This window comes from Corvus kubaryi, unplaced genomic scaffold (genome assembly GCF_017639235.1).
Source record: "Corvus kubaryi isolate FWS band 111438036 unplaced genomic scaffold, C.kubaryi_AGA036_p1.0 37382, whole genome shotgun sequence".
Lineage (NCBI taxonomy): Eukaryota > Metazoa > Chordata > Aves > Passeriformes > Corvidae > Corvus > Corvus kubaryi.
This window is the reverse complement of record NW_024581124.1, coordinates 4530621-4546793: the sequence shown is the minus strand read 5'-3', so window position 1 is coordinate 4546793 and position 16173 is coordinate 4530621. Positions and strand designations below refer to the sequence as shown.

General features: G+C 47.1%; 2 protein-coding genes across 2 annotated transcripts in view; one reads left to right on the top strand and one right to left on the bottom strand.

The window, feature by feature from the left end:
- Nucleotides 1-124: 124 nt before the first annotated feature.
- SART3 (spliceosome associated factor 3, U4/U6 recycling protein) lies at nucleotides 125-15253 on the bottom strand. Its single transcript, XM_042034768.1, has 19 exons — nucleotides 15053-15253; nucleotides 14426-14552; nucleotides 13642-13746; nucleotides 12451-12635; nucleotides 11354-11459; nucleotides 10474-10598; nucleotides 9877-10032; nucleotides 8931-9069; nucleotides 8488-8595; nucleotides 8019-8096; nucleotides 7745-7803; nucleotides 7170-7279; nucleotides 6839-6951; nucleotides 6239-6315; nucleotides 5703-5868; nucleotides 4526-4968; nucleotides 3689-3841; nucleotides 2394-2581; nucleotides 125-1515 (listed from the first exon to the last, which is right to left on the bottom strand). The coding sequence occupies exons 1-19, from the start codon at nucleotides 15218-15220 to the stop codon at nucleotides 1335-1337; spliced, it is 2787 nt and encodes a 928-aa protein (XP_041890702.1). The 5' UTR covers nucleotides 15221-15253; the 3' UTR covers nucleotides 125-1334.
- Nucleotides 15254-15759: 506 nt separating this feature from the next.
- ISCU (iron-sulfur cluster assembly enzyme) overlaps nucleotides 15760-16173 on the top strand; it is an 898-nt gene continuing 484 nt past the window's right edge. Inside the window, exons 1-2 of the mRNA XM_042034687.1 lie at nucleotides 15760-15892; nucleotides 15967-16171. Of these exons, the coding sequence (XP_041890621.1) occupies nucleotides 15809-15892; nucleotides 15967-16171 (289 nt within the window). The 5' untranslated portion in view covers nucleotides 15760-15808. The remainder of the gene's footprint in view (nucleotides 15893-15966; nucleotides 16172-16173) is intronic.

The window sequence follows — 16173 nt, the reverse complement described above, 5'->3', positions numbered from 1 at the left end:
AGAACACTTGGCTGCAGTGAACTAAGTGGTTGTGGAGGAGGAAAGGCCATGAGACAGATCCTGGTTCCCTCAGCCACGTGACATCATGAGCAAACTCATCGTTTCAAAGTAAAGCCCAGTGAAATCAGCACAGAAAATAGTGTTTATTTGCAGCAGTGTTTGTGTGGTACAAGTGAACTCAGCACTGGGGTCCCCCCTCACATCCACCCCTCCGGGTGGTGACTTCCAGGGTAGTTGACAAGCAGGAATGTTTCTATCCAAGATCACACCACTGTTTGAGAGTCTGAGGTGATGACTGAAGTGATTTCAGGATATTCAGAGCAGATGGAATGTGCTGCTTCAAGGCCTGAGGGACACTGAGCACACCTGAGAGGTGAGGTACATCACTATCACCCACCAGCTGCCAGAGGAGAGGTGCAGTTCCAACACCCACATTTAAACAAAAGCAACAGTATTTATAGAAAACCTTTGAGAACTTGAGTTTAATAAACCGAGAAACGTCAGCTTGCACTTCACAGTTGTACAAAAACCGTACAGAAACCACCTGCAAAAAGACATGAGCTAGCTAGGAAAAACAACCAAAAACAACCAAAAACCTGGTCCTCAGCAACAGCACATCCAGTTTCATGGGAAACAAAAATTACCACCTAAGGATCAGCTCCTGCCACTTAAAAATAATCATCTCAATGTCCTTTACAAATACACCATATAAAAAACAGCTCAACTGGAACAGAACAGGAACTGGATACATATATATGTATATCTGTGTATCTACATATACACACATATGTATAGAAACTCGCCCAATACTAAAAGAGGCCATTGTGGTGAAGTTGGAGCATCTGCTGTAGGATTCTGCATGGAAGGAGATGACAGTCCCTGCGTGCGTGGGTTTGGGTGGAGAATGGGGCTGTTGGCAGAGAGAATGTCTGCAATCCCAATCTGAGCTGACCAGTGGAGCTTGCTGAGGTCCTCCCATTGCATCTCATTCGTTAATGAAAGAGAAAATAGTTGGAAAGTACTCCAAAAAACTCCATGTGGCATCTAAGCTGTGCAGGAAATGTTTCCCCCCTCGTTACCCTCAATATGAGGAATCGCATAACGCCATTTCACCAGAACAAAAGTGTAACTCTTTGCTCTTAGAGGAAAAAAAAAAAACAAAACCAAAACCACCTGGATTTGTGCCATCCTCCACTGATCCCGAGGAATGCAGCAGTCCAGTATTTACACGGGATTGGGACGGGTGTTCTCTCCTTGCAAAGCTTAAGGACACAACATGGCTTCCAGAAAGGCATTTCACATTGGACCAGACCCGCTGAGTGCAGACTCCTCGCTCACTTTTTCAGGAGCATCTTGGCAAAATCAGCATTGGACATTTTTTTAGGCTCTGCAGGGGGGTCAGAGGACGTTGCTGGTGAGTTCTGGACCATCCCATTCTCAGCCTTGGCCACAAGGTTGCTCTGACGCTGCAGCGCCCGGGGCATCATGGAGAGCTGTGTCCTTCCCTTCCCTCGCCTGGAAGGGAAAAAATTCCCATTGAAACCCACTCTTTTAGCTTGGGAAACAACAAGGATTTGTCTGCTATGAGGAATCCTCATTTCAATATTATTCCTGTCATTTGTTTCGGGATAAAGCTTTCCATGGGGCTGTTTGTCTGGCAGACAACAAATGGCCCCCAGTCCCCAGGATTGAAGCTCTGTTTATCCACAGGGGCTCATCCAATACAGGAACACTCTGAAAGTTGAAGGAGCAGCCTTAATGCTCACTAGGAACAATGGCTGCTTCTCCAGAGGGAGAGGATGTGGAGGTTATTAGGGATCAGGTGCCACCATCAGATCCAAGGGGACGGCCATTGCCTGATACTCCCCCTTCACCACCGAGCTGTTTCTGTTGATGAAGAGTTAAAAACCTGCTTTTCCTTATCAATCCAACAACCCATTTTTTTTATGGTTCAGCACCTTTTAAATGTTTTTTCAGATCCACAGAATCCTACAGTGGTTTGGGTTGGAAGGGGCCTTGAAGATCATCCAGTTCCACCCCTGCCATGGGCAGGGACACCTTCCACTAGCCCAGGGTGCTCCAAGCCCCATCCAACCCGGCCTTGGATGCTTCCAGGGATCCAGGGGCAGCCACAGCTTCTCTGGGCCACCTGTGCCAGGGCCTCCCCACCCTCCCAGAGAAGGATTCCTTCCCAATATCCCATCTAACCCTGCCCTCTGGCAGTGCGAAGCCATTCCCCCTTGCCCATATAAAAAGTCCCTCTCCTTCCTTTTTCTAAGCCCCCAGATTCCAGATAAGATTCCTGAAGTTTAGGATATAAAGAAACACAGCATTTCCTTCCCAGGCAGTGCCAGGTATCCCTCCCTCCTTCCCTCAATCCCTCCCTCACTCACGCTCCATAAATCTGCCGTGGTGCCAGGGGCAGGGAGGCCCTGCCAGGCTCGGGCCTGTCCGGAAGCTTCCGGAGCGGGGGGTTGCTGATCATCACCTTGATGACGTGGTCCTTCACTGTCAGCCCATCCATCTTCAGCACAGCCTGTGAGGCCTGGGCTTCGTTCTCATATTCCACATAAGCCAGGCCCTAAAAATAAGGGGTAGAAAGGTCCTCCGTTAGGTTTTAGTGCTCCTGTAACAGGTGATAAGGAATTCGTAAGGAAGGAAACGAAAATGGCTCAGTCCCAGTTTCTTTAGCTAAAAAAAAAAAATATTTCTATTCACCACCTTTATTTCTTATCTCTCACTTCTGATGCCCTAATGGGTGGGAAAAAAAAAGAACCACCCCAAAACCTTATTTCTTTACTTATATTAAAGTAAATATAATGAAGCACCATGGCAGGCTCCCACAGAGAAGGGCATCACCTCTCCCTGCTGTTCCTCTTTTAAATGACATTCAAAGCCTTAAGCTGCATTTTTGGATTATCCAGTTTCACAGGAGAGGCATCAGGTTTTACATCACTTTCCCAAAATACATTTATTTGTGGTTTACACACAATCCCAACTCAAACTAAGCTCAGAATAAGACTTGGGGTTCCCAAGAGCACTCGTTGCAAGGTGTGCACACAGCAGGAACTGCACCTGAGGTGGCGCAAAGGACAAGAAAATTCAATTTAAATCCATGTCCACCATTCCCAGGATGTCTCCTGTGGACAGGACCCACCACACAGACACAGCCCAGGTGTCAGGTAGAGTTTTGGCAGAGCAGCAACTGGTTTAGAATCCCTTACGTAACAAGGAGTCATTTATTCCAGGATGGAAATAACGAGCCCTGTCAGAGAGGGGGGCTCATTTCTCACTGGCAAACCCCTTCCTGCAGCAGATGTTCAGAACAAAAGCCTCAGGAAACTGAGGAAAGGAGGATGGGAATTGCTTGCACCAGGCAAACCCCATCTAGCCAGTTATTTAAAACCCAATCCTTCACAGACGTGCCTGTTTTTACTATACTCAAAGTGCTGTCAACATTTCCCCCTCCATCCCATTTTCCTTGTGCAATTTAAGAAGTATTTTGGAAAAATTCCTCTTGGTTGTCTGCACAAAGGCACACTGGGCTTTATAAATCCAAGCTTTTCCACAAGTTTTAATGCAAAACCACACTGGCAACTTGATAAACCCAACTTTTTGTCTCCAGACTTCACGAGCAGCTTCTTTTTGAAGGACTTCTTAAAACCAGGAGTGTGTTATGGATGCCTACCTTGGGTTTTCCAGCTCTGTTGGTGACCAGCCGAATGTCCTTCACATTCCCATGGGCTTTACACACCTCCTCCAGCTCTTCCTTAGTGCAGGAAAATGGCAAACCAGATATAAAGAGTTTATGTTTCTCCAGGGTAGTGCTGTACCTGAACACCTGGAGCAACAAAAAAGATGTTGGTTCAAAAACCAGCCAGAAACTCCAAGGATTTTCATCTCATACCCCAAAAGTACTTCCTGTTTGTGGGATCCAAAAGTGCCTCAAAGCCCTGAGTAGTGTTTTGGAAGATATTTGCATATCAACACAAAGATACATCAAGGACTTGCAAGTAAATGCTGCTAAACATCCCTACCCTTCACAACTGATAATCACAGAATATCCTGAGTGGGAAGGGATCCAGGAGGATCAGAGCTCAATTCCTGTAATAATGTATTTATAATCATGTCTTCTTGCTCAGCTGTCACCATGAGAACACTGAATTTCTCTGTGCAGGAACTCCAGAATGCAGAAATCCACTGATTACACAACTGAGCTCTGGTACACAGCATCCCCAGCCAGGGGGTTGGGTAACAAACGCTGGAGAGACTGAACCAACAGAGCTCTTCACAGGTTGAACCTGGGTAGGTCCCACCATTAAACTGCTCAGATCAGCAGATTTCTGCAAATCTTGAGTAAATGATGTCAATCCTGGTGTCTCCAAAAGTAAAAGAAGATCCAAGAAGTCCCAAAAAACAGTTTAAAGCAGCACAACACGATTGGATTTGAGCACCCTGGACACAAGGTACTCCACCAACTCCCCTCCCCAGACCCACTGTCCAACAGGAACCAACCAAACTTTACCTTAAAGTCAGGATTCTTGTTCTTGTCAACACATGGAGACACAAACATGGGCCTGCCCTCCACAGCCGTGCGATCCAAGGCCAGGGCCTGCCGAGCAGCCTCCTCCTCCCTGAACTGCACGTAGCAGTAGCCCCGGAAGGTGCCCTTGTTGTTGAACACTGCTCGGATCTCCACGACCTCCCCACAGCTCCCAAAGAGCTCCCTCAGCTTGGCTTCAGGCTCTGCCATGGTGTAGGAGAGGTTGCTGACAAACACAGTGACTTTATCCTTGTTGCTGTCGTGGAACACTTTGGGGATGTCCTTGCGGCTGGTGGATGCCTTTTCCTTTGGGATTGCTGGGCCATCTGGCTTTTCACTTCTCCCAAAGAGCCCGGTCTCCACTTCCATGTCCTCTTCAGGGAGCACTCCATCACCCTCTCCCCTGTGCCTCTTGCTGGGCAGCTCTGATTGATGGGATTGAAAGGCTTTGTTAGAAAAAAATGACCCCATTTCCTTCCCTATTGGAACTCCTCTGCCCTCCATTCCCACTGCAGAGCTTGGAAATCGCACATGGAACCACAAATACAATGACAGGTCTTAAAGACACCAAATGAAAACCTCCCTCCAAGCTTTTAAAGAACAAATAACAACAGATTATTCCACCAAGACAGCTTTAGATGAAAGCAACTGGAATACTTGTTCCTTTTTTCAGCCAGTCACAACTGACAGTTGCTGATTCATGTTCTTTTTCTTTGTCTAATGGTTGTTCTTAAAAAAAAAAAAAATCTAAAAGCTCACAAAACTCCCAGGGGCAACAACCTATTAAAGTCTTCTGTTCCCACCTTCCAAGAGGCTGCCACAATCCTGAATAACCCAATTTAGACACATGGCTCGGCATCATAGGATGAGTCAGAAAAGTGACTTGAAAGGAAAATTAAGGAGGAAAAAAAAAACCCCCACAATATCCCTCCAAAGTAAGAAACCCCAAGAAAACTCTAGAAGTTCTTATAAACCTGTTTTTCTGTCGCTATAAAACCATTTAGCCTTGTTTGCATTTCACTCCCACACTGCAAACTTCCCAGGAGAAAGCAGCCCTGCAAAGACACCAGTGCTGGCAATTCCTCAGCCCCCTCTACCACAAGACAAGCAATAAACCCGTTGCCAGAGGTCTGAAATTTTCCTTTAATTTTATTTTTACCTTCTTCTTGTCCCCATTCACCCTCATCATCCTCATCTGCTTTGCGCTTGTCCCCAATCCTGGCTTTTTTGGCCTTTTTGGAAGCTTTCTTCTCTGCCCGAGCCTGCTTCCTCTGCTCAGCTCTCTCCTCCTCCTGCTTTGCCAGAGCAGCTTCTTTCTCAGCAGCCTAAAACACAGAAGATTGATTTCTTTTTTTCCCCCACTGGTTGCAGATTGCAGAGCATTTTCCAGAGCATTGAACCCAGAGGGTTTTCTCCTAACCCCAGCACATCATTTAAAGCACTTCCCAATTCTTTGCTCTCACAGCTTTCCTGGAGGGCACATCACTCTTGTGGCCATCCAAGGGGCAAAAGGAGAAAGATAAAAAGCAGCAAGAGGTTGTTAATCATAGTTTTTAAGTAAAAATCAATAGTTCAAGGGCTTGAAGGCATTTCAGGCTTATCTAGGGGAAGGCACATTAAAAATGTGACATTTGGAGAAGCATGGACTTAATTTAGGTGTATAAAATGCTCTGGAAGCTCACAGAAAGTTCTGACCTTTGCTCTTTGTTCATTCACTCGAGCCAATCTGTTCTCTGTTTTTTGAACAGCTGCATCCCAGTCTTCCAGTGTTCCTAAAGGATAAATTTAAAATAATAATAATAATAATAATAATAAAAAAGCCTTTTATTTAGCTTTCTCATAATTCCAAGATACAATTCTGGAAAAATAAGAGTCACTGAGTTCATGGCACTTGCTGTTCATATTAAACATCACACATGAAAATTCTAATTATAACAACTGGCCTGCAAGGTAAAAAAAAAAAAAACCAAGAGCCAAGCAGAGCAGAAACCTCTCATTTATAATGCAAGACTCCAAAAAGGCATGGAAAAATCCAGTCATTTCAGAAAAGCAAGGAAGAAGAGAGCTGTCTGTGGATTTGCCAGCAGTGAGAAGAAAGGGAGGCTTCAGTGGAGCACAAAACATGGGATCAAAAGGCTGTGTGTCACCTCTGCCTAACCAGGCTGGCTAAGAGGTGCAGCAATTAATTCCCTTCTGCCAGTCATTTAGTTCCCTTCTGTCAGCCAATTAATTACCTCCTGCCTGTCACTCGGTGCCCTTTTGTCACTTAATCACCCCCTGCCAGTGCCCAGGTACCTTCTATCCTCTCGAGGGTGAGCAGCACCTCGCAGACGTGCTCGGGGTAGTCGCTGGTGCACTGCACTGCTCGGTGCAGGGCCTTCCTGCAATGCTGGGTGTCCCCATGGGCCCTGCAGGAGGGGACAGGGCACTCAGGGACCAAACCACACGGAATTCCAGCCACGCAAACATTCTCCCTCCTTCCCCAGCTGCTGCAACACTTCTGGAACCCACAGCAGAGCCGCTCCAAGAACCTCCAAGATGTTTTGTAAACCCAAACAGAACACACTCGTTCTAAACTGTTTTCTCCCACAGGTGAGGACTAAAGATGAATTAGCCAAGCTCTTACCTTTCCAGGTTGTAATACTCCAGCCACATGTTGGCATATTTGGCATTTCCTTTAGTCATGATGTTGTCCCAGAGCTCCCTGGCTTTCTGCATGTTGTTACACAAGCGGGCCTGGAACAGAGCATCCAAAATATCCTTCAGGATTACTTGTTCAACATCATTAACCCCAAACCAAAAAAAAAAAAAAAACCACAGATGCTGCAGACAGACCCAGCAAGATACATCTGAGCCTTAGAGTGATCAAAATAAACACTTGACACAATCCTGCTACTGAATAATCCTTCCCTGCCCACATCTCCCATTAGTCTTGGTTCTGGCTCCCACATACATTTATTTGATTTTGGTCATTATAAAAGAAACTAGAGAGTTGTTTCTGAATTTTTCCTCTTGTTGTTGATGAATGTACCTGATCACTTCTCAGACTGAGCACTTGCTTTGTGTTAAGGAAGGGGAGCAGGGGAAGAAGGGAAAGCGGTTGGGAAATTACTACATTCCATGGCAGGAATGTTAAGACATTTTATTTTACATCCATTTTATCAGGTACAGCAATTTAAATACAGCAGAGAGAAACATCACCTCAACTCTTGCCCAGTTCTGCATGATGGTGCAGGATGGATCTCCACTTTCACTGAACCCTAGGAAGAAAAACAAGGGCTGTTTGTTGCACTTGGCTCTTGGAAATGAAGTGTTTATTAACCAGGTCCCACACGGAGATGAAATTTTTATCTGCAGCTTTCTGAAATGTTCAAGATTCTTGAAGACACACATTGTGTGGAGAACTGGTTTTATGAAAATGATTTTGAAGAGGAGAAAACAAGGATTTCACAATGATTTGGATGATTTCACTTACTTTCTTCTACTTCTTGTTTCAAGTACTCCACAGCTCGTGCAAATGCAGAGCGCAGCTCCTCCAGCTCCTTACTGGAGTCTGCAGAAAAAAAAGAAAGAACAGCCTTAAAATGATAATTTTATTTTCATTTCCCACCCAATAAAACCTTCTCCTTAACAGGCACAATGATTTTATTGGGTAGCAGGGGGAAATTACATTTATTACTTCTTATTGTTGTTATCACTGCTTAAATTTATGACTTTATTACGAGTAAAACTCACGAGTAATTTAAAAAATCAGATATCAAAAATATACGGCAGGACATTTTTGCAATAGCAAACCAAGCAAATTCTTATTTTTATAGACATTAACTGGCCAGAGAGTAGTTTTTGTGAAAGATGAAAATGCTGTTAATTTTTTTTTTTTAAGTAATATCCAAGAAGTACAAAGAAAACAGTTAAGATATTTATTCTGTATTTATCATACAGACCTTGTGTAAAATCCACCCTTCTCCTCAGGTAATCCAGGTAGGCCTGCCAGATCTCGACATAGTCTGTTGCCTGAATAAAACCTGCATTCAGAGCTTTTTCAAATATTTCTGGAAGAAAAAGGGAGAAAAAATACTGTCAGAATTAGCAAGTTGCAGTGATAGCACAAAGAAATACCTACACAAACACCACTGGTTTCTAGGAAGAGAGGAAAAAGCCCTATACAGTAAATTGGTTTAGGAAGTGAATTGAAAGGCAGCTGGATTCAGGAATGTTCACTCCAAGCTGTTCATGGCTTGCTCAGGGTGAAGCTGCTCAACCAAAGCAGCTCTGCCCTTGCAGCACCTGCAGCAGGGTGAGAACAGATCCTGCCAGGCCCATTTGTCACAGGCTGTTTGGAGTGCAGAGAGCAGCCCTGAGCTGTATTTCCTGGTTCTTTCCTTACCAGAAATGATGCTGTGCTCCACCCTGTGCCTCTCCATGGCCAGCAGGTACCTAATCCACAGCCCAACAGTCCAGGGGCAGTTCCTGACAGCGCGGTCGTGAGCGGATAAAACCAATTCCTTCACCTTCAGCTGCCTGTCCTGAAAGAGTCACAAAGGGAAAGTGAAGTTCCTGTCAGCCAGAGAGACCACTCCAGCCAAACTCCAACTTATAAAGAGCCAACACCTTAAAGCCTTTCACCTAAAAAGCACTTTCATTTTATGTTTGACAAGCTCAGATGGGTATTTTAAATTCTACATTCCTAAAAACCCAGTGAACACCTTCCAGTGAGGAAGAACATGCTCAGGAGAGAACTACCAGGCCAGTGAGGTGTTTTCTGCCAAAGCAATAAATATAATAAAGGCACTGAGTGAATTCCCAACTGTTCCTAGAATGTCAAGGATACAAAGAGGGAGCATACCCAGCCTGTTTGTGCAGGTGTTGTTCCACCTGCAACCTGCTGTGTCCAGCTGGGAAGAGAAAAGAGATGACGGAGCAACTGAGCCTGGATAAGCTCCTGCAGGGAGTCACCCTGATCCCTTAATCCAGCCACCTTCTGTCCTGCCTCTGGAGCTCAGCATCAGCTTCAAACTGCACTAACAAACCCCCCTGGAAAGAGGGGCTGAACATCTGGGTTCACTGCAGTGCCCACACCCTGTGATTCTGCAGAGAAAACACAGCTGGAGCAGAGAAAAGTGAGAAATGCTCACTTGAGCAATAAAGACACCCCTGAAAACAGGAGGAAACCAAAGGTGAGGTGAAAATCAGTTTCTGGAGGATTTACAGACTAAAGGACAGGACTGAGGTAGAACTTACTGGCTGTTTATCAGCAACTGAGATTAAAAAAAAACCCCAAAAGTAAAGGCAGGAAAATAAATCTGCAAACATTCACGGGTTTATTTCCTTACCAAATACTGGTTGTAGCGTGCCCAGAGATCTGGGACAAGGCAGTTCTCAGCCAAAGCTCTCTCATAGATCAACTGAATCCGAGCTGGGTCACCTGCTTTCATTTCAAAATCAATGTAAGCTTGGTATTCTGCCAGCTTTGGGGTTTCAGCACCCAGCTGGAAAACAACCAGGGAGACACAACATCAAACTCTTCAACAAAGCAACACTCTGCAACACTTCAGCTGCTCCTCAGAGCAGGTCTTGTGCAAAATTTCACACAAGAAATTTGTCCCTGTATCAGCAGCTGTTGATTTTCATACACCTCTGAATGGGTCTGAAATCAGTCAAATCCTGGTTTTATTCCCCTTAGCCCCATACTGGAAAACACACCCAGAGTCCTCATGTGCACCTCAGGGTGGCTTGGCACACTCAAAGCACTCCACAATTTCCAGTATTCCCAGGATGTAATTGTCAAAATTCCCACTGCTGACAAAGTCCCCCAGCTGGGGACTAGAAAAATAATAAATTTGGAAAAAAAAAAAAAAAAAAAAAAAAAAAGAATCACCCCAAAGCAACTCCCTCTTAGCTTTAAAGGAAGGTGAAAATGCCAGCATTACCAGTGCCTCCTCGTAGGGTTTACACTTCTCCAGCTGCTGTAGAGCTTTTTTGTAGTTTTTTATTGTTGTTTCTGGAATGGGCTCTTCTGACCACTCCTCATATTCAGCATAAGAAGCCTCCATGTCTATTAAAACATGAAATCCCATCAATAATACACTCATGAAACTAAAAACTCGTATTTTAACTTATGTTTAGTTCTGAGACAAATTCCTCTTTTTATTTATGCAATATTTATAATTTATTTTATAATAAATATTTAAATGTGCATAATGTTTATAATTTATTTATAATAAATATTTAAATTTTTATCCCCCTTTTGCCTTAAATGTCACACTGCTGCATTCTTAAAGAGTTCAGACACTTCATCCCACACGGTGTCCTGTAACAAACTCAGGGCAAGTTATATTAAAGCTGCTGATTTGGAATTAGAAAACCAAAGTGGCAAAATATTTCCCCCAAAGCTTTAGAGAAAAGAGAACCCAAATTCTTTCCAGATGGAAATGAAGTCAAAAGAACTGTGCTTAACTTTCTCCCATGAGCAAGAAAAGGGACTCAAGGAGCTTAAAGCAGGAACTAGAGAAGGCAGAATTCCAACAGATACTCCCTACCAAAGTTTTCATGCAGCAATCACAGCTGAATTCCTCATTTTTAACTCACATTTTGTGCCCCTCACTTGCACTAAACTCCCTCAAACTCTGAACCAGGTGACCCAAGTTCCAACAACTCAGAACACTCCTGATCCAGAGGGATCTGTGCCTCATCCAAGAGGGCACAAGACCTCCAGCTGCACTCGGTGTGGTTGTGCCAGGAGAATCCTGATGCCTGGAGCACTGTAACCCAGCTGCTCCATGCCCTCTCTCCCAGCATTCCAGCCCTTACCCAGCAGTGGGATCCCCAGCTGGCGCCGGAAGAGCGTGTGGATCTTCTCAAGCTGGCTGCACAGCACCTGCTGCTGCTCCGGGGATGGAATGCTGCCAGGGGCTGGCTGCAAGCAAAAAACCAGGGAAATTCAATCCATTCCCTCCAGCCCCAGCTGATGGACACGAGAGGGAATTGTTTATGAGCTGAGATCCAAGTGAATACATGATCCTTGAAGGGCACACAGGGCTAACTTGCATTTCAGTCACTGCCAGGAAAGCTAAAACTTGGGAATTGCTCCCCCTTGGAAGCTGGATGAATGGGAAGAACATTCCTGACTGAAAGCTGACACAAGCACAGGGAATTGATCACCTGAGAACAAGGAAGCAGCAGGTGATTGTGCCATTTCACAAGTCCACTGTGCTGCCAAAGAGGGTTTCAGTAAATCCCTGGGGTGTGGGGAGAGGATCTAAAACTTCCAGCCTTAATTGTGTTTGGGAATGAAAGGACATTCTCCTGTTACTCCTTTGTTAGGGATTCCATAGAACAGGGTTGAAAAAGACCTTTAAAGATCAAACAGTTCCCACTGCCACCATGAGCAGGGCCATCTTTTAACTTCCATCTCTTACGTAGCAAATTATCAAAAATGAAGAAATATTCCCATTCTGGCCATCTGGGAAAGGTCATTTTTGCAGACATCAAACTGTACATTCCAGGGATAAACCACCCTCATCCAAAAGTCCCAAACTGTGGAATAGTGAATGAGTTAAAAGCTGAACAGTCTAGAAATGTAAACTTGATTGACGCTGTGCAGAAACAGCCACAGAACATTGTTTAATAATGGAACATTTCAATTTAAAGCTGCTCTTGGCATTTCAACCAGCAGCAGAGCCAAACTTTGCTCCTGGATTGGAGCTGATTTTAGGATTTTATTTAAACACAAACCCATTACTTTACCAGCCAAACACACACAGAATGGTTTTCCTAGAGCAGAGGGCTGGAAAGAAACAACTGTGAGACATGCCAGGCCCTTTTCCACAAGAGACAGCTCCAGGTGACTCCAGGAGCTGCACCACAGCTTTTTTTGGGGGGATGGGAGCCCAGGGGAATGGGCTCACCTGTGCTGTTTCCAGGATGGCATTCTCAAATTCCCTGTATGCTTCCCACAGGGCCGTGCCCTTGGTCACGTGCAGCCCCACGGCCGTCAGGGCCCGCTCGAAGATGAACCGGACCTTCTCGATGCCTCCTTCCTGACCAATGCCTCCAATGGAATACTGGGCATACTCCAGCCAAATTTCAGGACCTAAGCAAGGTCAGGAGAAACAGGTGATTTGATCTTTTCAAAAATAATAATAACAACGACAACAAAAAAAAATGCAGCTCTGCTTCCCAAATGCCTCATTTGCTGCATATAAATTAAAAAAAAACCACAAGGCAATGTTCCTTTTTATCCAATGAAGTTAAAATATTTGGGAATCGTGTTTATGCTGTTGGTTCAGCAGCAGCAGGCACAGTTTCCTCCTGAAAGGAGTCACTCCTGTGGTTTTGCTGACAGTGACTGGCCCTGCCTGTAACCTCTGCCACACAAGCCCCAGCAGGGATGCACCCAGATGCCTTAACAGCAAATTCCTGTTCCCTGAGCTGGGACCACAGAGCTGTCACACTCTGGAATAATTCAGATTAAAGCAGCTCCTCCTCCTTTTTCCAGACTCCTGAACTTCCCTGATCAGCAACTCCTAAAGCAGCTGAATCCTGAAGGTGAAGGGGAGGTGGGAGAACAGCGTTGGCTGCCTGGCACCATTCCCATCAACACCAAATTCCAGTCAGGGACCCCCATGTTAGGGCTACCCTGGGTTCCAGAAGTGATTCCAAACCCAAAATGCAACCCAGCAGATCCAGAGGACACCTCCTCAGTTCTTCACCTCCATCCCTTCTTCCCAAGGCTCCACCAACACCAGGTAATGTCACTGATGTGACATTTTGTACCCAGCTTTTGAGGGGGATTTACCTCCACATTCCCGAGCCCTCCACTTCCTCAGGCTTCATTTTTCCAGCTCTTTACCCCAATTCCCAAAGAACTCACTCAGTGATTCATCCCCAAAATTTTAAGCTACAGCAGCTCCTGAGGAATGCAGAGACCAGACACCCCAGCCCTCCCTCATATCGCCTCACATTCAGATTTTAGAACTCAATTTGAAATTTTGACCCAATTTCTGCATTGTAACAGAAAGAAGAGACTTTCCTACAACAGAAAAAAGCCAAATCTGGATGTAACACAACCCATTTTAGAGCATTTCTGAATGACTTACAGATGTAATCTTTGACAGCCCTTTCAAACAGCTCATAAACCTTCTCTCTCTCAGAGATCTCCGAAGCCATTTTTATCTCATCCTTCAACCAGTCCAGCCAAATTTCTGAAAGGAAAAAATTTAGAACCCATCACTAATATGTAGAAATAATAAAGTTACGCCCACTCTGTGAGATTTTCATCAGAGTTTTTAGCAACAGACTTGAAACCAAGGAGAGGGAGCAAGGCAAAGAGAGGAATTTTAACCTCCACAACAATTCCTAATTAATTTCAAGTAACAGTTGGGTGGAGACCTTTTAAATCGGTGCTAAACAAGCACCTTTTCACTAAAGGGAGAAGTTGGAATTTCTCAGGACTTTAAAGCTTATCCCATTCCACCCCCTGCCATGGGCAGGGACACCTTCCAGGTTGCTCCAAGCCCCATCCAACCCGACCTTGGACACTTCCAGGGATGAGGCAGCCACAGCTTCTCTGGACCACCTGTGCCAGGGCCTCCCCATCCCTTCCCAAGAATAAAATCCCACTGTCAGAGCAGCCTCTGCAGTATTTCCATTGCCTCTGTGTTATGAGTAAAAAGAGAAACCCCCCACTGCAAGGACCATCCACAACTTCCACCAACAGGGAATTTTCTTTGCTGCCTGCCTGTGAAATGTCACTTTTGGCTGGGCTCTGGATCACATTCCCTGACAGAGGGTGCTGAAAACCGGCCCGAATGTGTTATTTCACCACTGAAGCATCTTGCACAGGTGAGGCTTCACCTGTGGAGAGCAGAGGATGCTCCGTACCTTCAGTGAGGGGGAAGAGCTCGCTCATCTTCTGCCGAGCTCTGCGGAGCTTCACCAGCTCTCCCTCCTGCCGGAGCAGCTTGATCAGATCCAAATGACAGTTGTAGTCAAAAGCATTGATGGAAAGCTTAAAAAAAAAAAAAAGAACAAAAAACAATTTTAAAAGCACTGCTGAGTGACAGACGTGAAGGAGTCAGGAAACAAATAACACAACTCTCATCGTGTGATCACAGAGCCAAGACAACACCGCGATTCCTCAGATTCAACCTCGCCCCTGACACGGCTCCGGCCGTTCCCTCAGGTCCCGCCACTGGTCACAGAGAGAATCGTGTTTTCATTTCTTTAGGCAATAAAAAACCGCGGGCAGCCGGCTCAGATTGCTGAATGAACACAAACTGTCTACCAGGACTTCCCTCTTATTTCCTTCTCAAAAAAAAAACCCCAAGCCGGTCAATTTTCATCTGAGACTCCAAATATTCACGGCATAAAATCACGGAATATCCCAACTAGGAAGAAATTCACAAGGACCATAGAAATTCACGTCCTGACAGTTCCCAGCACCAAACTACCGGGGCAGACACGGATTATCCTCCGTTCCCGCCACGCCCGCTGCCCCGCCGGGCCCACCTGCTCCTCCAGCCGCTGGATCTCGGCCTCATTCTCCTTCTCCTCATCCTCGCCGTCCCCAGACGAGTCCGAGTCGCCCTCATCGTCCGAGTCCCCGCCCGACTCGGGATCTCCCTCCGGCAGCCGCTTCTCCTCCTCGGCCGCCGCCTCAGCTCCCGCCGCCGCCATCTTATGCAGCTCCGCTCGCCGGCCGCCGCGCTCCCCCGGCCACCGTGGCTGCCCCGGCGCCGCCCGTCCCGCCGCCCCGCCCCGCCGCCGGCCGAACCGGCCGGGAAGAACGGGGATCCTCAGCGCGCCCCGCCCCGCGCTCGTCCGCGCTGCGGGCCCGTGCTGCACCGACTGCGGCCGCGGTCCGACCCTTTGTCTTCTGGTCCGTGGCTCAGGCAGCGCCGAGGGCACCCCGCTGTGTGGCCATCAGGGGGCCTCCGAGAGGGTCCGTGGCGTGCGCGGCGCCGCTCGCCCGCCATATTGAGAGTGGCGCCGCATGCGGCACACGCGCCGGCTGTCGCGATAAAAACCCTGTCGCGATTGATTGCCCATCGTTTGTTTATTTATTTACTGATCGCTTTAGCGACAGCGCGAGGCCCTTCCCACAGGCGGCCTCCAGCGCGCGCGCCGTCTGCGCGGTGAACCTGTGACCGGGGTGAGACGCGGGCTCCGGGGGCGAAGGGGCGTGATTGGGGCGTGGCTGGGGGCGTGGCCAACCCAGCCGAGGTTATAAAGGGGGCTCGGGCGGCGCCCTATCCCTCAGTCAAGATGGCGGCGCTGAGGGCGGCAGGGGCGGCGCTGCTGCGGCCCCGGCCCGGGCCGGCCCCAGCCGCGCTGGGCTACCACAAGAAGGTGAGGGGCGAGCGGAACGCGGGGAGGGGCGGGGGGGGCGTGGGGTGGCCCTCGCTGACGCTTTATCTTGGCAGGTGGTGGATCACTACGAGAACCCGCGCAACGTCGGCTCCCTGGACCGCAATGCCAAGAACGTGGGCACCGGCCTGGTGGGCGCCCCGGCCTGCGGCGATGTCATGAAGCTGCAGGTGACCTTGGGAACCTGCTGGCACATGAGTGGGGTCACATGGGGCTGTTGCGAGGGTCAAACTTCCCGTGTCCCCTCAGGGGACAGCATGGGC

Coding starts and splice junctions, on each gene's coding strand:
- SART3 (XM_042034768.1), bottom strand. CDS start 15,220: ATGGCGGCGGCGGGAGCTGAGGCGGCGGCCGAGGAGGAGAAGCGGCTG. Junction 14,553..15,052: donor TCCAGCGGCTGGAGGAGCAG/GTGGGCCCGGCG, acceptor TTTTTTTTTAAG/CTTTCCATCAATGCTTTTGA. Junction 7,804..8,018: donor GAAACAAGAAGTAGAAGAAA/GTAAGTGAAATC, acceptor TTTTCTTCCTAG/GGTTCAGTGAAAGTGGAGAT.